This window comes from Falco naumanni, chromosome 4, assembly GCF_017639655.2.
Source record: "Falco naumanni isolate bFalNau1 chromosome 4, bFalNau1.pat, whole genome shotgun sequence".
Classification (NCBI taxonomy): Eukaryota; Metazoa; Chordata; class Aves; order Falconiformes; family Falconidae; genus Falco; species Falco naumanni.
In genome coordinates, this window is record NC_054057.1 from 34,855,502 (window position 1) to 34,877,635 (window position 22,134).

At 46.3% G+C, this 22,134-nt stretch overlaps 1 protein-coding gene across 1 annotated transcript; it reads right to left on the reverse strand.

Moving 5' to 3' along the window:
• Positions 1-7,149: 7,149 nt before the first annotated feature.
• TAC1 (tachykinin precursor 1) lies at positions 7,150-13,921 on the reverse strand. The gene is made up of 6 exons (XM_040593551.1): positions 13,828-13,921; positions 12,943-13,080; positions 12,742-12,838; positions 12,090-12,113; positions 10,414-10,467; positions 7,150-7,778 (listed from the first exon to the last, which is right to left on the reverse strand). The coding sequence occupies exons 2-6, from the start codon at positions 13,063-13,065 to the stop codon at positions 7,729-7,731; spliced, it is 348 nt and encodes a 115-aa protein (XP_040449485.1). The 5' UTR covers positions 13,066-13,080; positions 13,828-13,921; the 3' UTR covers positions 7,150-7,728.
• Positions 13,922-22,134: the final 8,213 nt, after the last annotated feature.

The window sequence follows — 22,134 nt, forward strand, 5'->3', positions numbered from 1 at the left end:
TGCCTCAAAACTCTTCCCGTGAGAGGAAACTAGCTAGGCGGGCAGTTCTTCCTGTGCTGTATGCACAGGTTTGGGTCTTTCAGGCGCCCTACGAGCGCCAACAGCAGATGGCGGCGGCACCTGGGCCCACCCGGCGGGCCGGGGCCGGGGCCGGGGCCGGGGCGGGGGCCCGCTCCGCTCGGCAGCCTGGCGGCTGGGCCCTGGGCCGCGCCGAGGGAGCCGGCGGGCGGGCACGTTTCCTCCAGCGGGCCAGAAACTATGTCCCGAGTTTGGGTTGGGATCGCGAGGTTGCTTTGAGGGATGATTTTTTAAATTCGGTTTTTTTCTAGCCGGCAGATGGCAGCCGCCGTTAGCGTGTCCCTGCAAACGCGCTCGTCGCGCCTGGGGGAGGCTGCGCTCGGCCCTCGCGCTGGTAGCCTGTGCCTTCAGGCACACCTGCCGCTGGGATTTGTGCATGAGCATCGTGGAAAGGAATGTAAGATGTACTAGGGATAGAGCCAAGCAGAAAAGAAAAACCTTTAGTTGATCTTGCTCACAAGATGCTGTGCAGAGCTGCTCGTGCTGGCGCTGCCGGTGGGGAGGCAGCGAAGTGTGCTGGCAGCGGAGGCAGCCAGGATGCCATTCGCAAGTAACTGAAAGCCAGTTATGACATTAAAAATTAGAAATGTGAGTTAGAAGAGGTGTACAATGCCAGTTCTAGGCAAGATGAAAGACAATACCGGCATGGGGAATGAGGAATGTCAATTTTGCCTCTGAAATGGTTAGGGGTTATTTGGTTGTTTCCCCTATTTTTGTCATGGTTAACATGTGGATTGCAGGACTGCAGACAGTCGTAAGAGAGAACACTATTATGAGGCCTGCTGGGAAGTTTTGCAGGTGCACATGAGAAAGGCCTAGGGCCGTGCCTCTGCTTTTTTCTCAAAATAGCAAATTTTGTATATATATATACACATGCATTATAAAAATGCAGTACATTTGGAAAGATTTCCTATTTATGTAAACGGCCAATCCAGTTGTTTTATGAGCTCTGTGTGATGAGCAGCAGCAGACTGCATATACCTGAGCAACTAGACCCAAACCCCGTCAGGGAACAACATCCCCTGTCCACCATCAGTGGTATAACGGCAACATATAGCTGGCTGGCTGATCTGACAAACAGGAAAGGTCCTCTGCCTTTTGGGTTTGGGGTTTTTTTTTGGGGGGTTGCTTTGGTTTTGTTTTTTGGTACCAGTTTGGAGGAGAGGGGGATGGTTGTGGTACCAGGTGCTTAACTGAGGAATTTTCACTAAGGAGAAGATAGAGTAATTGGGCCCAGTCAAAGTAGTCCTTTAGGGAATTACAATCCCAGGTACATAAAATTACTGGAACTGACCTCAATTCCTACACTATAATCATCTTGCAGAGGCCAAGAGGAGAGTCAGAATGCTCTAGTTGCAAAATCAGCCTCAATTTCTGTCACTATCATGGACAGAATTAGTTGTCTATATTAATAAATTGCATTACTTAACATCTCTCACCACTGCTTCTGAAGACTGCTCTTCACACCTGGGGCAAAATGTATATTAATACAAATTACTTTTGATTAAAAACCATTATTATTTTAGCACAAAAAGGAAGGGGGTGGTAGAAAGGAACATTCTCTTTTTAAATATTTAAATACTTATTATACCAAAGTGATAAAAATTACTGGCTGACTGACAATTTTCTAATAATAGCTTAAAAATGCAAATAGAGCTATTATCCCAATTGACACTAATTGGAACTCCTTTGGCAGCCTGGGAGGGCAGGGCAGGAAGGTTTGATTGTTTCCTCCAGCTGAAGTCGGGTTGGAAAGGGAGCATGGAGAAGATGTGCCATGAATAAACAGATTGCCATCTGTGGACGTCAGAATTGTTATATTTCAAGTGCTGTCTTCTGCCCATGTGCGATTTTGGTGAGGTCTGCTGATGCCCTGGGCTGGTCTCACTCATGGCTTTCCCCAGGCTGAGCTGGTTCTATGGCAATCCAAGCTGCAAATGCTCAGGTCCTACAAAAGAGCTATGATGTCTTTTGTGAACTATAAAAATGCACTGCCTTAAAATTCACTGAACTATAAAAAAATTTGAAACGCAGTCTTAATGTAGCCACACTATGTGTATTTCCTTCAGTAATTAATGTATATCTTCTTCAAGCAAGATTTGCTTCCAGAGGGTATTGCTTGAATTTTAATGCTTTGGTACACAGACTTTCAGTGTGCCTATTGTTTTCTGACTGCTATAACTGAAAATAAAAAGCATTTCTATGCGACAAAATTGAATGTTTGTGATTAAAGGTGTTCTTCTGTTGCTCAGTTAGGTGTTTTCAATGCAAACTAGTTCCTGTAGAGAACAAAAGTATATTGACATATATTGGTGCAAGTATGCCTTTCAACTCTGCTACATCTCTGCTTCTGAAATAACAATGTAAGCAATGAAAAAAAAAAAAGCCTTTTTTTTTTTTTCCTTATTTGCCAGAAATTTTCGTAACAGTCAACCTTATCCTTTAAAATTTCCTAAGTTTCTTTGCACTTAGGTAGCACCTCACAGAAGTGGCCGGTTAGGTACAGGGTGTGCGTTGCCTTTCTAGTTCAGCCTCTGTTGTTACCCCTGGCTGAGCCACCTCACCCTGCTGGGCTTCTTTCTCCAGGTATCTGGGGGAGCATGAAGCACCGTGACAGACAAAGTGTTTGGTTTTTAAACAGTGTTCACATTTCATTTCTTCTAAATGCAGTAAGTAGTGATATTGTTTAATTTGGAGATGGACGCAGAAAACAAGTGATGTTTGTTGCACACACTCTGCCTAACTCTCTTTAAAAAGTTTCTGAGCTGATGAGCTGCTGTTTTATTCTGACAGAAACCAGATATCTATTGAAGATGGAGCAGTGATAATTTTTTATGAATATCGTAATGAATTTCATACAGCCCAGATACCCCTCCTCTTGACAAATGTTTCAGCCTATGCTTTTTCAAAAACATAGGCTGAAAATTAAGGGAATAATGTGAAGAAGGTCTGTCTTCCCTGAAAGAAGTAGATGGGTTTGAGGACATTTGTACACTTAATAATGGGAGGGGGGATAATTAAAAAAATCCCTACTCTTCCAGGAATGACTATTTTCTATGAAGGGAAATGAGCCACTTTGTAGGTAGCATGAGGACACAGAGCTGTACCCGGAATTGCAGGCGGCTGCATCCAGACACAGTACAACCAGGGAAGGAGCCTCTCTGTGCTCTCATCCTGGCACTCTGGGAAATGTTCATCAATGCAGTCTGCAATATTGTGGCTAAGGGAACTGTTCAGGCTTGTCAGGAAAAAACTTGGTCATTACCGAACTTTGCATCGGGACTTGCTTGGTTAGATAACTGAAGGAGTTATCTAAGCTTTAAGAAGGTACAGGGACAAAGTCTGCATTTAAATAATGGCTCTTGCTAGTTCGGAAGGAGCTGCTACTGGTGTCCTCTGAATAAACAGCATTTTTAAGAATCACTTTAATAATTGGGAAAAAAAAACCAAACCCAAAAAACCTCTTGATGTTATTCTGCTCTAGCTAATGATGGCTAGGGGCTAGGTTCCCTCCGAAGATCTCCATGCCCAGATGTTTCCAGATTCTTCCTTTTCTTTTGGTTAGGACCATACTGAAAAATACCAGCCTCCTGATGTGAACACAGTGAAGGACTTGCTTGTAGCAGCTGAGTGTGCAAGTGCTGCAGGGCCTGGGCTCTCCTGGTGAGGCACATATGGGGGGCCAGACCCCTCTCTCAGCCCCCCAGTTCACCGGGAGGCTACGTGTGCAATGGCTCTGGTTCCCCATGGTAAGTTTGGCTGCATCTGCACCATGGAGGACAAATCTCCAGGCAAAAGCAGAGAGATGGAGATGATGGATGGAGCTGATGGTCCTCTGGATCATGTTTGGGCAAGGCAGGCTGCTGAGAGCCTGACTTTGGCATCCCCTGTCTGGGGGAAGGGGAGTGCCAGTGTGTATGAGGGAGACAGTGCCTACCAGAAGGGCAGCCAGCTGTCACAATGCAGAGGAATGATGTATTTCTGGGGGAAAAGATAAAGAAAAAAGGGGGCAGAGCATGTTGGAGGTGGGCTGTGGTATCAAACTGCCTGTAGCATGTGCCCAGTGGGGGCAATTGCCAGCATCACCCTGGGTTTACTCTCTGTGCTGATTTCCTAGAAAGACTTCTATTGCTTTATTTAGGGCTCACTTGCACTTTGCTGACAAATGCCCTTTGCTGCAGTGTTATCGATTAGCTTATGCAGCCTGAGGGATGTCAGACTGTTGCCATCAAAAAGGAGCTAAGTCTGTGTCACGGCTGTGGCTGGCTGTTGCAGAGATGGCAGGGGATTTAGTGAAAGCCTGCGGTGGAGCTGGAGAGCTGGCACTATCCCACAATCCAAGGCATGAGTGGGCTAGGGCTGCAAGCAATGCTATCCAACACCCCCAAAAAAGTGTTTAAAAGCTGAAGCAGCCTCAAAAGGAAGATTAAAGACCACAGAAATTATTTAAAAGTCCCTTTGAAGTACTCAATAATGTATAGACTGTATTGCTTACTACTAAAGGCTGAAAAAAGATGTAAGAATAGGAATTCCTGTTTGACTCTTCAGGATCCCAGGATGCCTGTGGGTACAAACGTTTGGGCTAGGAGGGTGGTGGGAGCGAGCCCATAGTGGGGACAGGCGGCTGCTGGGCTCCATGTCTGCCTCAGGACCCGCTGGGTGGGCATGGCCCCGCAGCCCTGACATGGCATGGCCAAACAGTCCCTGCCGGTGCTGAAAACAAGACAGGGCATCTTTTGTGGTGGTGTTGGAGTCAACTGGAACATCTCAGGCTGTGCCTTTTGCTCTGTGTTTCATTTATTTCTAGCTTGGAATGTATGTCTATACAAACATAAAAATCAATGCCAATTTTAATCTTATCAGTCAATGCACAAATCTGACATCATTTTGCCACCAGAAATTAAAACTGATTGTTTCAAATGCCAAATTAAAACTACTCATCAGACAGCCATGTAACTGTGCAGGGGCAATGTGCACTCACAGCCCAGAAAGCCAGTCATATCCTGGGCTGCATCAAAAGGAGCGTGGCCAGCAGGTCAGTGGAGGTGGTTCTGCCCCCCTACTCCGCGCCGGTGGGGCCCCACCTGCAGCGCTGCATCCAGCTCTGGGTCCCCAGCACAGGGAAGACACGGACCTGTTGGAGCGGGTCCAGAGGAGGGTCACGGAGATGATCAGAGGGCTGGAGCATCTCTCCTGTGAGGACAGGCTGAGAGAATTTGGTTTGGTCAGCCTGGAGAGGAGAAGGCTCTGGGGACACCTTCTAGCAGCCTTTCAATATGTAACGGATTATAAAACAGTCTGGGACTTTTTACCAGGGCCTGTAGAGACAGAACAAGAATTATGCCTTTTGAACTGAAGGAGGGTAGATTTAGACTGGATATAAGGAAGCCTCCTTCCACACCTCACTACAATGAGGGTGGTGAGACCCTGGAACCGGTTTGCCCATGGGATGTTGTGGATGCCCCATCCCTGGAAGTGTTCAAGGTCAGGTTGGATGGGGCTTTGAAAAACCTGATTTAGGAAAGATGTCCCTACCCATGGCAGGGGGGCTTGAACTAGATGATCTTTAAAGGTGCCTTCCAACCCAAACCATTATATGATTCTATGGTTTTGCCAGAAAATTTAGCCCCAGCCCTTTGCTGGATTCTGTTAACTAGTCTCTGGCAGTGATCTAAAACTATTAATGAATTACATAATATATAACCAAAATACGCATGAATAACTATTATGTGCTGTCCTCCAAACACTTAAAGCCCACTCTGTTTTGCATGGAGTTCTCTAGATGCAAATACGTTTGCAGTGGTTCCTCCTGCAGGGAGGTTTGTGAGATGCACAGGCTGCAGAGCGAGCAGCAGGGCTTTTTCTTTCCTCTCCGTGTCTCACAATTCAGCACGCACAGGCCATGAGCTCTGGGAGCACCGCGGGCCTCCAGGCTCGGAGAACAGTGCTTTAAAGCTTTTTCTTTCTTTTTACCCTTCATTGAGCATTATTCAACCTGCATTTCCGCAGTCCTTTAGCCATGCTGTTACCCAGCAGTCAGCTTCCCCCCCTCATTGAGCTCAGTGGGAGCTCATACAGAAGTTTATTAGTCTGAAAATTACCCCTGGCAAGGCGAAGAGCTGGCAGAAAGCCAGCGCAACTGCTGTGTCTCACACAAACGTTGGTCCCTGTCGCAAGCCTGCCTCGGTTTTCCCACCCTATAGCCCCCCAACCTTGCTAGAGCCAGCTCCTCCTTATTTAGAAGTGGGGTCTTAGGTTTAGGTGGTGCTTAGGCTCAGGCGCTGGAGGGAGGTCCTATGCCCACCCGCTCTTAATGGATGCAGTTGTGGAGATGCCTCAGGTAAACTTGAACATGGAGGTTGCTGAGTTCACTTCCAAAAAGGAAAACCACCAGCAGTTAATCGCTTTGTATCACTCACTTTGAGATCTGGTTTGTATACGCTGGCTGTTTTCGCTGCTGATTCATCTGTGATGAAAGTTCATATGATAGCATCAAACAGAGAAGTATAGCCTTTAGCAGGTGGAGACAGTATAGATCTCCAGATGCCCTGGCATCTGGTGAGGTGTATGTAGCATTTTGGAACTGTCCTGAAAATACAGTAACCAGACATTTTAATTAAAAAGATACTTGCACTCACATTTTTTTCTCTTGTATTACCTGGATTCAAGCCAACAGGTGCTTCTATTGTGAATCTGAGGGCTAGGATTTATTGAAAGCTTGGCTTTAAAGTAATAAACCTGCAATAGTGGATGAATTCCTCAGCAAATTAGTCTGCTTGGAGCTGGGCCGTCCATAGGGGCCTTTTGATTCAGCCAACGAGCTTTTTGATTTCCATCAGGTTTAGGATGGATGGCACCTTGAGTGACCCAGAGCAATCCCAGGAATGCCCGTCTCCCATCGCAAATCCCCCAAACGTTCGCCAGACCCTCACCAGGAGGCTCACAGCCTCCCTGTGGAAGGAAGTCATTAATTTGATATTTCTTTCCGGTTTCAGACCACTGTTGCTTGTATCCAAGTCTCATTCCAGACCAACGTGGGAAATAACTCCATCACTATCAGCAAAGAAAGTATGTTGCAAAATCCCCAGAGTGGTTTTTATTTAAAATGTTACTATCATAAAATTCCAGGCTATGAAATGAAGACCTTGGATTCCCATTTAAACCTTACCCACCACCCTTCTTAAAATATATAGATACGTAGTCACAAAACATAAAACATGCTGCAATGATACAAATATATTTTTTGATATGGAAATTACAGTACATTATAAACCATGAAAACAAATTGAGGCACTAGACTGTACATCAGCTCTGTTCTGCACTGGCTGTGAAGCTGATAGACTCGCTTTCGATGAACAGAAGAATATTTTCTTTGTTTAGTGAACATAACTTTATGGGTCATATCAAATGATGTGCTTTGTTGTGAGACATCACCAGGGTTGCTGGTCCTTTCAGAACCACAACGCACCTACACAACGTGTACCACTGCCACACTATGAAAAATAATCATTTTATTTTGTACAACTCAAACAAAAAAAACCCCATCGGTTATTATTAAATAAATAACTATTCCATACAGTGGTTAGTTTATATTACACTGCATTGCCCCTTAGAACAAATGAAGTTTATTAAATAATGCACAGGAATGTCTCATTTACGCCTCCGTTCATAATTCTGTGCTATGCTCCTTTCAGAGGATCCTGCAAAAAACAAAGGAGAATGAAACACATGGTGCAACCTTGCATAAACCCCAGCGAGCACAGGGAAGCATCAGGCACCTGCAGCCCGCTGGGTCACCACTGGACTCCATCGGCATGTTTGCAGCTGAGGTGAGGGCTCCCTGCCCAGCCCTGAGCTGCTGGGGCTCAAAAACAAACAAAAACAATTTGGTTTTACCTCTCAGCCTACACTGCCCTCCAGGAGGCTGAAGGTCTGAGCAGTGCTTTCTACCTCTTGTCTATTGAGCTGCCGAAAGTACCATTAATGCAGAGCCCTTTTAGCTCCCAGTAATCCATTTAACTGATGGGATCTGAGCACGCAGATCGGTATGTGGGTAGAGGCTTTCTGCATCGACGACATGTCCACCTTCTGTCCTGCACAGTCAGCTCTTCGCCAGGTTTGAACCCTCCCCGTCCCCAGGCTGTGCACACAGGGATACCTTTTGCCAAAATCTGCAGCAGGAGCTAAGCAAACCTCAGACTGCTCTGTGGATCAACTGCAGCGTAAAATAGTCTCCGGTAACATATTTAGCATTTAGTAGCTCTTACTCTTAAAATGAAGGCGAAACCCAGAAAGCCCTGCCTGGGCAGAGCCTGACCATAGGGTGCTGTAGCTGGTCACCAGAGTCATCTTTGCTTCCATCCCAAAGGGAGGACTGTTTCCATAGAGCATTTGCGTGCCTGACTATTGCATGCAAACACACAGCTAGTTTGGGGGGATTCAGCACTGCATCCTACAGGGAGCTGGCATTTTGGATCAGTGGCAGTTTAAAATCAAGAAGACTTCAATTCTCTCCAGGCTAAATGCAAAATGAGTCGAGCTTTCTTTCTCAGTGTGGATCATTACAGTATCTTTACTGTACAGGTGACTTTTCTAGCTTCTACCTGAAGCATTCATCCAACAGACTGCACAGCCTGGGGGACAGTCAGTGTCAGACCCCAGCTCATCAAACCAGAGACGGAGACACCAGCATCCCCGCATCCCGCCTTCTCACAGGCGGCTTTAACTCAGCATCGTGCTTGCACCCAGCAGCAGGGCGGTGTGAGCTCCTGCACGTTGCCAGGGGACGTAGGGGCTTTCTGCAGAACAAGAAAACCAGGGCACCAAGGCACACGGCACCAAGACACGGTCCTGCCCCATTAAATATCATTCAGTAGGGAGAAGTAAGGACAGTCCTAGCACATATTCCTGATCTTGCTTTGATTACACAGTCCTTAGGACCTATCTTCTCCTCCAGAGGAGAAGAAACTTCTTCATTTTCTCCTCAGGGAATGAGGCAGAAAAGCAGTCAATTCTAGGTTTACCTGTCAGGCAGATATGACATAGCCCAAGAGGGTAAAACTTCCTTATTCTCCTGTTACAAATACCACATAACAGTATCCTGACTGTACCAGCAATTTTGAAATTAGAGCAATAAAATCTTTGCCTTTTTTAAACATCCACTGTATTTTACGTTCTCATGTTAATGTAAAAGTAATCCCAGTGGAAGCCAAACCCAATTTATTACTTCCAGGCTATTTACTTTTGTGATAGCAGATATATTTACAGGTATTATGCATTTAATAGCTGTTGCCACCACAGATAAAATTGTACAGAATTATTCATGATACATAGCAATTTGCAAAATGATGCAGAGAGCAATATTACTAGTCTGAACAGGGTTTAATTGAAAATAAAAGTTACTGACAACCATAATTGCAGAATATAGATCACAGCGTGTATCCACATAATATAGAGGTGTCAGCTAGTAATTTAACTTTTATCATCCATTTAACAAAACAGTGAGAACTATTTCAGAGACATGAAAAACATATTAGGTTTTTTATTTTGTTAATTCCTATTCTGGGGAATTAACTAACACTTTATGGTTCACAGTGAGGGATTTCTTCAGTATGGCCCTATGGCATGGGAAAGGCAAAGCTCCGGGCAGCCTGCAGTTACCCATGGGGGTTGTGCACATATGGGAAGAGAATTCTGCACTATATTGATGCTATGGGAAAATAACACAAATTCACAGTATCAGTTCAAAGCTTAAAATGATTGTTGCCTTTTTTTTTTTTTTTTTTTTTTAGGTAAAATGAAAAGATGGAAGAGGCCAGGAATGTTTAACAGCTTGACCTGCAGAATGAGGTGGTGTTAATGGCAGATCTCTGCTCTTCTACCTTCTGCTCCAAGTCTGAGGAATAATGATCTCCAGAGACAATGAGGATATGCCTTTACCTGGCAAGATCTGGATTTGGATCACAAGTTTAGATGAGCTTTACATTTTCAGCCTCTGAATTTTTCTTGATGCTTCAGTAAAATTCTGCTTTTTCTTGTATTAGCACTTGGGACCGGCAGGGCATGCTGCTGGCAAGGACAGAGCAGTAAGAAAAGCGCCCTGGGGACTTCCATGTGACCTTGCCTGCAGCTCAGACCACCCTGATCATCTCAAGCATTGGAGTGAAGCAGACCCTGAAACACCTTGGTTAACAAAGAAAATCCTGATCCTTTTTCAGAGAACTCTAGGTCTGCACTACATAAAGACTGCATCTTCCATCCGCTCGGAGAGAAGAAAGAGGCAACAGAATGAGGAGGCTGTATGTCACCAAATACCAGATTTAGTCATATACATACCAGAATTTAAAGATCTTTTGCCCATAAGTCCAACAAAGGAGTCTGTTTTATGCCCTGAAAAAATATATTTGGGAGTGTTTTAGTACATTTTAAATAGGCAGGCTTTTAAGATAACGTATTCTCACGAGGGAGGAGGACATGGGCTCCAAAACTGTTCATCTCTTCACTCTCAGACAATGGAGAAAGAACATCAGTCTGACTACTCAGACTACACAGGCTAGACCAAGGCACAAGCCGGTTAGGTGGACATCTTCTCATTAACTCTGATAGAATTTTGGTTTAGTTTAGTGGAGGTTTTTCAAGTATAAAGGAAAAACAATGACTGATAACTGATTCTTATTCCTCTCCCAGTACAATTCCTATTGATTTGAGCAACAGCACAAGAAGGCAGTGGCTTGGTATAGCCTGCATCTCTGTGATGCACCTCTTCTACTTGTTTTTGTCTGTAATGTGGAAGAAGAATCTTCCTTGCAGATCAGGCAGAGCCCTTATTGGAGAGGAAGCCAATGGGACTCTTGTCTGGACACGTCTGAGCTAGACAGTCTGGCTCTATTTTTGGAACATTTATAAGTTCAGATATTACCTTCCTATCCCACTAGTGCTCCTCAAGGCACTGGATGTGTAGAGGATAAATTACCCCAAGTTTTGGCCTACAGCACGTATCAGGTATAGTTGTAGCTATAGTTTCAGAAAAGGAACGAAAAGGAGCCATTCTTTCTCTAAGGTGACTTTTGAAGCAAACTTGGAAATTTCTCTTTGGAAAGAATTTTGCTTAGCCAATTCATCTATAAAGGAAGAAAAATGATCCTCAGACCTCACAGGTATTAATTCAAGCTGAAGCATTTTCAGAAAGCTATTATTTTTTACTTTAGTCAGCAGGTGATTTGGCACAATCCTTGTATCAGACTCTTTAACTGGTCTTCCAATACGTAATTCTAGTGATAAAATCTTGTGGCTAACAGAACACCGGGACAGTTATTGACCTTTGTGGAGGTCTCAAAGAATACAAGATCAGTTTTACTTATTAAAAGCCTTCTGGCTCCTGTCTAAGCATCTTCAGATAAATTCAGAGGATAAAACTATCACTGTGCAGAACAAGGTAACACCATATTGCTCGTACTATCTCCCAGTTGGTGTTACACAGAAGCTAAGCAAAGCACACGTATTAATTGGGCAAGATATACCTGTTTATATGGCAGCACACCATCAGCCAGCCCCTGCTGTCAGTGGGGCTCTGATTCCCACTCGGATAAAACAAGAGCACAGATACAGCATCTCGCATGCAATCACATGGACTCTCCGGTAGAATTGTTCTCAGGGATTTGGGAATTCACTGTTCTAATTTCCCAGATTTTGTCATCTTAATTGCTCCTCTCCAATTCTGGCAGTAAGCCTGCCTTGCCTATGAGAAAGGCTTACAGAATCCCCCCCTGGGGAAATAAGAGAGAGCTGTAACGTCCACACATTACTGTGGATTGAAATCTCAAAGGTTCTGGCAGCTCAGATGAGGTACCAGCTCACAGCTGCACCGAGGGGTTTCAATTCTTTAACAGAACATTTCTCCACCACCAGTGCTGCCAGTCCTTAGCTGAACCCAGTCACCTTCTAACTAGTCCCCTCAAATACACTGTTCCCCATGTGAACATCTTCTAATAATTACTTAAAATGTAACTTACTTTTGTGAGAGATCTGGCCGTATCCTGATTGGAAGAAGAAAAAAAAAAGAAAAAAGTTGTTGAAAAATTATTGGCATGTACACATGATGCTACTGCAATGCTTTGAAGAATCAAATACAGAAACTACTCTACACATATTCCACTTCAGGGAAATTAAGGTGATCATTTATAACTGCATTTCTCTTTGAAGAGACTACAAAGAGTTGTTTTAGCTAAACCCACACAATTTAGATCTGGGTAGCTCCGATTTCTCAGGTCAGTTCTAGGATCAGTAGGCACACAGAAAACACGGCAGTAACCATATGCACAACCAATTTCCACACTCGGGCAATTCAGCAGCGCAGATGCTGACCCGTCAGTTATTGTGATACTGCTTGTTGGTATTTATGTGCTGTGGTCAGTGTGCACTTAGCACTTTAAGTGGGAAGCCTGCTCTTTACCAATCGGTGAGTTATCTGATACTAAACTAAAAAAAAATAATTTAAAAAACCCAAACAAACCCCAACCCAAAGCCAAACAACCCACATGTCAACTTCTGAGAAAGGTCTAACGCGTTAAACCCAGGTGACAGCAGCCATGAAGCTCCGAGCGGCACCGGGAGGAGCGGCAGGTGGAGGGGAATGAGAGGTAGCCAGCCCCCCGCCCCGCTCACCGGCTTCCCGCTTGCCCATGAGGCCGAAGAACTGCTGGGGCCGGGGTCTCCGCGCCATCCTCTGCAGGAAATGCTCCAGGGGCAGCGGCAGCTCCTCCTGCGGGGCGACAGCGGGCGGCGCTCAGCGCGGACCCCCCGCCCGACACCGCCCCCCGCAGCGCCGCGGGGTCGCCGGGCGGAGCAGCGGCCGCCGGAGCTCACCTTCACCTGGTCGCCGTCCGACCAGTCGGACCAGTAGCTGAGGTCGTCGGTGTTGCCCATCTCCTCAGCCAGCGCCTGCGCCGAGGCCAGGAGGAGCACGGCGAAAGCCAGCGGGAGTCTCATCGCCGCCTCGACGTCCTGCGGGGGCGGCGGGTGATGCACCGGGGCGGCGGCGGGGCGAGCGGCCGCGGGCACCCCTGGCCGTGCATACACACGGCCCTGCGCACCCCCGCCCCCCCGGGCACACCTGGGTGCACGCGCCCTCGCACATACAGATGTACACGGACCTCGTTATGCGCCCCAAATCCCCCCTGAGCGCTACATACACCTCTGGGTGACACACGTGCCCCCCACATATGGACCGGTATGCAGCCAGATGTACCCACCAGCACACAGATGGACACGCACATCCACACAGGTACATGCATAAGCACAGCCTCACACGCAGGTATACCCACACCTTCCCACGTACACACACACAAGCAGATACATCCCCCTCACATACATATCCAGGTACATACACATCTAGTTATAAACTCACACAAACTGCTAGACGTACCTTAGATGCACACACCTATGTAGAGATACGGCTCTCCACGTACACAGACACGCGTGTCTAGAGGTACACACGCATCCCTTCACACGTCCAGATACACACGCCGGGACGGGCACAAAAGCACGCTTGCACATACAGAGACACACACGTGCGGACACACAAGCGTGTATGGGCACCCCCCCCATGGTGCACACTCACCCAGACGCCCCCCCCGCACACCCATATAGGCAGGCATACGGAAGTACACGCGCACACAGCCCCACAAACATACAAACAAGCGCATCCCCACACGCCTAGGCACGGACGGACAGGCTCCCGGAGGCACGCACCGTCTGCACCGGGAAGGGCGGGCGCTGCTCGCCGTGCGCATTGGCCGTCCGCGGGAGCGCTCCCCACTTTATATACCTGGAGATGGGGAGGGCCGAGGCAGCCTCATTTGCCTAAATGCAATTACCCCCGGTTTTATCGTGCCAGCCCCGTGCCAGCCCCCGCCCCGACGAGTAGCCCCCGCCCTCCTCTCCCGCTCCCGCGGCGCCTGCCGGAGGTGCCCGGGGCCGGGCGGCGGGGGGCGGCCGGTGGCTCCCCGCTCTCTCCCGCTGCAGCCCCGGGGCCGCCCCGTCCCGCCCGCGGCCGAGGCGCGTACCCCGGCGACGGGTGCGGGTAACGGGTGCGGATGCGGATGCAAGGGTACAGATGCCGCTTCTCGCTTCTCCCCCACCTCACCGCGCCCGCACCGAAGGGAGAGCCGCTTTCCGCAACCGCAACGGGCGGCACCGCCGGGCGGGGAGAGCAGCGGGCAGGGGACGTGGGACCGGGGGACAGCGCGAAGCGGGCACCGGCGGGCAGGGCGGCGGGGCCGCCTCCCGTGCCTGGACAGGCTCCTTCCCCCGGGGGCGCGCTCCCCCGTGCCGCTGCTGAGGCTGCCCCGGCGGCGGGGCCGCAGGCGGAGCGCGGAGCGGAGGGGCCCGGGGGTGCCGCGCCTGGGGCGCCGGGCAGCCGGGGCGGGCGGGGGGGCTGCCAGCGCGGGGCAGCGGGCGGGCCCGGCCGGGCTGGCTGCTCTGGTGGGGCACACGCCTTCACTGGGGATGAGCCGGTCTCTCCTGCAGCACATCCCTGCCTTCATCCCTTCTCCTGTGACAGCTTTACGCTGCTGCTGGCATCCGGCTGAGGTGGCTGTTCAGGTTGTCTTCCATTTCACCGTTGTTCCATCTTATTTCAACTGTGCACAAGGCTCCTCAGGTGACCTTGGTGGTCTCCCTCCCTCAGCATCTATGTTGTCACAGGATCATAGAATCGTTTAGGTAGGAAAAGACTTTTGAGGTCATCAAGTCCAACCATTAACCCAGGACTGCCAAGTCCACCACTGAACCGTGTCCCTAAGTAACACATCTACACATTTTTAAACACCTCCAAGGATGGTGATTCCACCACCTTCCTGGGCAACCTGTTCCAATGCTTGACCACCCTTCCTGTGAAGAAACTTTTCCTGATATCCAACCTAAACCTCCCCTGGTGTAACTTGAGGCTGTTTCTTCTTGTCCTGTCATTTGTCATCTGGGAGAAGAGGCCAACCCCCACCTGCCTACAGCCTCCTTCCAGGCAGCTGTAAAGAGTGATAAGATCCCTGCTGAGCCTCCTCCTCTCCAGACTGAACACCCCCAGTTCCCTCAGCCGCTCCTCATAAGCCTTGTGCTCCAGACCCTTCACCAGCTTCTTTGTCCTTCTCTGGACATGCTGCAGCACCTCAATGTCCCCTTTGAAGTGAGGAGCCCAAAACTGAACACAGGATTCAAGGTACAGCCTCACCAGTATGCGCTTACTGACAATCACTTCCCTTGTCCTGCTGGTCACACTGTTTCTGACACCAGCCAGGATGCTGTTGGCCTTCTTGGCCACCTGGGCACACTGCTGGCTCAAGTTCAGCCGGCTGTCAACCAGCACCCCCAGGGCCTTTTCCCTGGGCAGCTTTCCAGCCACTCCTGCCCAGACCTGTAGCGCTGTGTGAGGCTGGTGTGACCCCAGTGCAGGATCCAGCACTTCTCCATGTTGAACCTCATACAAGTGGCCTCAGCCCATGGGCCCGGCCTGTCCGGATCCCCCTGCAGAGCCTTCCTGCCCTCAAGCCGATCAACACTCCCGCCCAGCTTGGTGTCACCTGCAAACTTGCTGAGGGTGCACTTGATCCCCTTGTCCAGATTGTCAATAAAGATACTAAACAGGACTGGCCCCAATATTGGTCCCTGGGGAACAGCATCTGTGACAAGCTGCCAGCTGGTTGTAACTCCATTTACTACCACTCTTTGGTCTCAGCTGTCCAGCCAGCTTTAACCCAGCGTAGACTACACCCATCCAAGCCATGAGCAGCCAGTTTCTCTGGAAGAATGCTGTGGGAGATGGTGTCAAAGGCTTTACTAAGGTTCAGGTAGACAACATCCACAGCCTTTCTCTCACCCACTAAGCAGGCTATCTTGTTGTAGAAGGGGATCACATTAGTCAAGCAGGACCTGCCTTTCATAAACCCATGCTGGCTGGTCCTGATCCCTGCATCGTTCTGCATGTGCTATGTGATGGCACTCAGGATGATCTGTTCCATAACCTTCCCCAGCACTGAGGTCAGGCTGACAGGCCTGTAGTTCCCCAGATTCTCCTTGCAGCCCTTCTGGTAGATGGACATCACATTGGCTAATATCCAGGCGTCTGGGACCTCGCCAGTTTGCCAGGACTGTTGATGAATTATGGAGAGTGGCTTGGTGAGCTCCTCTGTCAGCTCCCTTGGTACCCTCGAGTGGATCCCAGGACTGTATCCCAAGGGACTCTGTCAACCATTCTCTTAAACAGGCCAAAGTTGGCCCTACGGAAGTCCAAGGTAGCAGTTCTGCTGACCCCCCTATGTGATGGTGAGCGGTATCACAGCCTACATCAGGCACTCTGTGAAGAGTTTAGCAGGACCTAACAGTGTTTGTTTTGAGAGAGAAGGGAGTGCTCAGGAACTGGAATCAGCTCTCTGGTACCACCCCTCTGCTTGCTCCAGGATGCTACATTAAGGTGACTTTGCTGACAGTGGTCAACTTCTCCTCCAAGGATCAGTCACTGGCATATAACTGTGGATCCAAGGGCACCCTGTTTTCTAAATAAAGGCATGATTAATATCAGGCCTTCCTGTTAACTAGAAATGCTCCTCAGGACACAAAGTGTTCCCCAGAGCACAGGAAAGCATGAGTCTCTTCCCAGCTCTTGAGGGTGTCTACACTTTGTAAGACTCTGCACATAAATAAGACATATTGTGGCCTCGTGATCTGAGGGTCCTGGTGAAGTCAACACGGGCTGCTTGAGAAGGTGGCTGAGAAAAAGAGAGGTTCAGAGGCGTCCAAAGAGGAACTTCACGCAGCCCAAGCACCTGCTGTGGGCACCTCTGTTGAGACCTCGAGCGTGGGTGGTGTGAATGCTCCTCATTCTGCCTATCAACAAGCTGGCAGAAATGACATTGTTTAGCAACTCTGGGAACCCAAACCATCAGATTTTCATGCTGCAGCTTTGCAGCATTCCCTTTGATGTGTGAACTTCGAAGACCCTTGAAGGAAAATTGTTTTCTAGTTTTTTTTCATTACGCTGCTTCTGTTCACTGTAACAACAATGGAGCAAAAGGTTAGATATATCAAACCTGGCTTGCCAGTCCTGTGAGTGTTGATGAAGCTCATGTTTTACAGAAATCCTGAGAACTCTCAGCTTCCTGTGAAGTTGATTTCTATCATCCAAGAGTCCATGATAAGTATGATAAATTTGAACTGAAAAGTCCTATCTCTTCTGTAATTCAGCGTTTTATCAAAATGGATGTAATCATAGCTTGACCTATGAAATTACAGGGATTTTCTTTTTTTGAGAGAGCAAGAAAAGGAAAATTAAAAAGCAGTTCTTTCTATTCTTCAGAAATTTTAATGAATTCAAGTCCTTTATCTCAGACTTATCTAATGGTTTGGGTGGGAGTGAAAAAATGACTAATAGGTCAAGCTCACTTTTCTCTTTCTCAGTTTCTAAAATAAATTGACTGCTTAATCTTTCTTTGACCTGCAATACCCGGAGATTACACGATGAACTTTTCAGGAAGTGAGCAGATTTCATGGCTAATGAGCAAAACTGATTCCCAGGAAGACTTTCTGGGTTCATTTTTTCATGTGGAGATAAGGTAGAAAGCTCAAATAAGGGCACAAGAGCTACACCTTGACCTGGAAGCAGCTGAAGCTCCTGCTGTTGTGCTGCCCGGTCCCTGCCCTAGGGATGCATTAGAGTACGGTAAAATGTCCTTTGTGCACTAACAAAAAACCCCTAAGTTCTGCCAAAACCTGCCTCTGCCTCATATATAATATATTAGTGGCTTTATATCTATGAATTATCTTGTGAATGAGTACGTGAGAGAGCGGGCAGGTACAACGTTGAATATCCCTGCTCTATTCATGCTCTGGGCACAGATCCCACCCTCCTGTTACAGTCAGACTACGTGATTTCTAACAACCAGTGTGAAGATTTTTGTTCACGAATCAAGAGATCATTAGACCCAAGGTAACCCAAATAGAGGTTGACATTTCCTGTGGAGGTGACAGAGAAAGGCACATTTGGAGTTTTATCCAGCTGTTTCCCTAATTGAGGTTAAGAACTGGATTAAGGTGCTTGTTGTGGCTTGAATCTCAACATTAATACTGATAGAAAACTATCTGGGAAGCGATTGACTGTAAAACACACCTCACAGAATTGGATTTTGGATGGGTTTAATATAGTACATCCTGTGTGATGATCCTTCTGAAACATTTATTTGAATTTTATGATGATGTTTTTGTTTCCAGTAAAAAGTCCAATGGTTTAATGACAAGACACATTGGCTGCTATGCTGTTATCAAGTGATTCTTGATATATCATCAACAAACAGCTAATGTGCTATGGGAAAATAGCAAATTATATGTGACCATGTAAAATTTTGTGCAGAATGCAAATCTGAATTGTTCGAGCATACACAATTTCAGAGTGCTTGACATGAAAAGAATGCATCTAGCATTGTTCTTCAGTGGCATTATGCTATACAATTATATACTGTATACTTAAGCCTAGAGTCTAATTCTCATATATATTGAGATCTCTTTTCATCCCTTTACTAAAGATCTACAAATAACAGAGAGAGCCCCAGAACAGTTATTTTATATAAGTTCAAAAAATTATAGATGAGATGCACTCTACCTAAGCACAGTGATCCTGCCTGTAAATATGCTAGACCGCAGGTCTGATTTCTTTTGTGACAAGAACACTGGAAATGTTCTTTTATCCAAAGATACAACTTTATAAACATTGGAAAGAAAGACCATGATTGATGACCTCTTAAATTTTTCATAGGTATGTGTGTCCAGGGGAAATAGAATTATTTCAATCACAGATGGAGTCTTTGTAACACAGTGATTGATTTTGATGCTGTACGATTATTTATTGGCAAAGCATCTGAGTGGCATTGGAAAAATTAGCAGAACTTGCAACAGCGTCCTGATTTTCTAATTAAGTGTGGCCAGGTCAGTGAATTATTCTTTTGCTTGTATTTTAAATTTTACATGATGAGTTTGTCATCTTTAATTTTTCATTTAATGAACGTTTACATTTTCAGAGCATATGCTTGTACATATTAATGCATATGTAGCATATGTGATAATTATGCATATCTCTCTCCCCCACGTCTCTCCATCCATAAAGAGTAAGAGATTATTTTGCTGCTTGTGAAATCAGATGGTATAGCTTCAATTACATTGTGCTTACGGGCAGGCAAGAAGGGGAGCAGTGAGATATGCATGCCACAGGAATGCCTTTTCCTGGGCAGGTACAAACAGAAGCAAGGCTGATCCTGCACTTACTCGATCACCTGGTAAGAGCTGGAAATGCAGTGTTGGTCTTTCGCTCTTATTTTGAAAAGTTAATGGGTTTCTGCACTCTTCTGTTCCCCGTCATCTTTTACACTGCCATTGTTGTTCTCCGTCCCACCAAGCCACTAGTATCACTTGCATCTTACCTAGAGTGAGCTGCTTTAACCCTGATCTGAGGTTCACTTTTGTCCACACTAAGTTAGGCATATGGGTAGGATGTGAGACCAATTGAAATGAAAATAAATGCTAGCATGCTAAGGTACTGAATGTAAACATATAATGTAAATATCGCAGACAAGGCTATCCTCTGAACCTAGTAGCTCTTGGGGCAACTGGCTGCAAGAAGAATAAATGCAGTCCTGTCCAGCATTTAGAGCTATTTGAGAAAGCATGTCCTTGGAGGAGAAAAAGCATTTACTCTCAACCATTTGGAGGTCTCAGAGAGAGAGAAACAAAGCCATGCAAAGCCATCTCTACATCTGCAAGAGGTGTGTGGGAGCTGGTGAGGAGAAGGGCCTCTGTGGCATTTTTAGATGTGTATTCATTCAAAACAAAAGCAAGAAGATCTGGACTTGCAGCTACTTGGCACTGCCTTACCATAATCCTCCAAACAGTTTTCACAAGAAACATGGAAGATGCAATGTTTGCTCTTTTTTTGCTCATAAACACCAACAGTGAATGACATTGTAACAACACATTTCAATAGCAAATACAGAACAACGATCGCCTCACAGAGGCAGTGTCTGTCTCTTTTAACCATTAACTCAGTTTTTTCCACGTTTGCCATCACCGACAGAATGACTATGGGCAACCACAAAATGTGGCACAAAGTATTTCCAGAAGCTGAGGCAGATTGTGAGAAGCATTGGTCTGAGCTTGACCAGAAAAAACTGCAGAGTGAACTCTTCTCACAGTGCAAAGGGCTCAGACCAGCCAAGGAGCAGATGCTTCAGATTAACCAGGTTCATCACTCTTGGAAGAGAACTGCTGACATCACTTTGTTCTGATGCAGAGACCCTGTTTGTCTCCTGAATACTTATTAGATTACGAATATATTTATAAATCTGTTGATTTGATTCAAACTGAACCTTCTGAGTCTGGAGCTTACTCTCTAAGGCTTTTTGCTTCTGTTGCCCAAGCTTATTTGGAAACTACGTCACATGTGAGGGTAAAGGGAGGATTTAAACCGACTTCACCAACAGGTGAAAGGAACAAGCTGGCTTTGAATCCAGCCCTAGCATACTTTCTGTAAAGCTTTTCTGTAGGAAGGGCAATCTTTTCTCAGAGACCCCTCAAAGGCTGGCTTTGGTCTTACTAAATTTTGCAGACTGGCTTCATTGCCGGTGGCAGTGGTGGAAGAGGATGGTCATGGTGGAACGATGGCCCAGGGGGAGGAACAGCCCTGGTCCCACACCACAGGAATGCACAACAGCACCTCCTGGTTATGTGGGAAAGCGATGGACACATGACCCACTCTCTCTTTTTTCTCTGTTTTTTCTTCCCTATGACATGTGCAACAGCCAGCCCTGCTTTCTGACCTTCTCCTGCGGGGAGGACAAGGTTTATGTTCCACTGGGTCCTTCTGCCGATCCCCCACAGCTTCCCAGTGTTCATTGCAACAGCAGAAAGTGATTAATGTTGCTCATGGCTGCTATGATCTGTGCTTAATTGAAAGTTTCTTAACTTGGGATCAAACGCTGATGAATCACCCTCTCTTTTACTCTCTTTTAGAAACTAGATAATTTATATAGCTGTATCTTCATTGAATATTAATATTTTTCTCACTAACACAGCACATTTGAAAAACAGATTCAGAAATCAGCAGGATAAAAGGATATAGTTTAAATTAATTCTAATATTACTACAACTACCATTTTTTAGTACTTACATTAAACAGCTTTTACAAATACGTAACACTATCTTCTTTGTTATTCGCACTTGTTGCATCTCAGTGTATCTGTCTCCTTCCTCATGTGTTTTCAACAGAAGTTCACAACATCTCCAGAAGTCTTTGAAGCCCTCAAAAATTTTGTTTATGACATTTCAGCTTTTTGCTTACACTACAGTTTTTAGGAGATTTCATTCTGAATCTTTAATCCTTATATGAAACCCTGTGCAACAACTTGTAAAAGCAAGTTGGCATTTTTAGAACAAACTGTGAATTTAGTCCTGGAGGTAGCATGGTATATGGTGAGATAAAAGTGAAGTAAAGAAAAAGAAATTGCCTGAGGACAAAATCAGTGTGAGATCTAAGGAATTCAGATGCTCAAATAAAGCACAAAACAAGTAGAGAAAGGGAGAAAATATCAAGGGTAGTCTTTCGTGCTGCTTTGGTAATCACTTGAAATAAAATACCTTTCTATGGCTTGGCTGTCTTCTCTTCCAGTTTCAAATCTTATAATATATGCGTTTTTTTAAAACTCTCAAGTTCTAAATTCATGTCTGTCACAAGTTAATTTTTAAGTAGGTCACTTCCCGCCAAATCATTCAGCTGGAAAGATAAAAAAAGTGTGAAGTGAACTTATTGCGATCATTTATTACACAGAAGTTTTAAAAAAGTGGCTGCCTAACAAAAGGGCTATTTGTGCCAGAATTCAAAAGTGTGTCCTAAAGAGGAAGGTGACAGAGTTGCTGGCAGATGCTATGGAAACCTGAGACTTTTTCATCAGATTGCATGTGAGGCTATTTTATCTGTTTGGTTTCATTGCCTTGCTGTCATCCTTTTCCACTCACACCATGCTG

Excerpts from the sequence above, each read along its gene's own strand:
- TAC1 (XM_040593551.1), bottom strand. The coding sequence starts at position 13,065 with ATGAGACTCCCGCTGGCTTTCGCCGTGCTCCTCCTGGCCTCGGCGCAG. Across the intron at positions 10,468-12,089 it reads CGGCCAGATCTCTCACAAAA|GGCATAAAACAGACTCCTTT; the intron begins GTAAGTTACATT and ends ATATTTTTTCAG. Across the intron at positions 7,779-10,413 it reads CAAAAGATCTTTAAATTCTG|GATCCTCTGAAAGGAGCATA; the intron begins GTATGTATATGA and ends TGTTTTTTGCAG.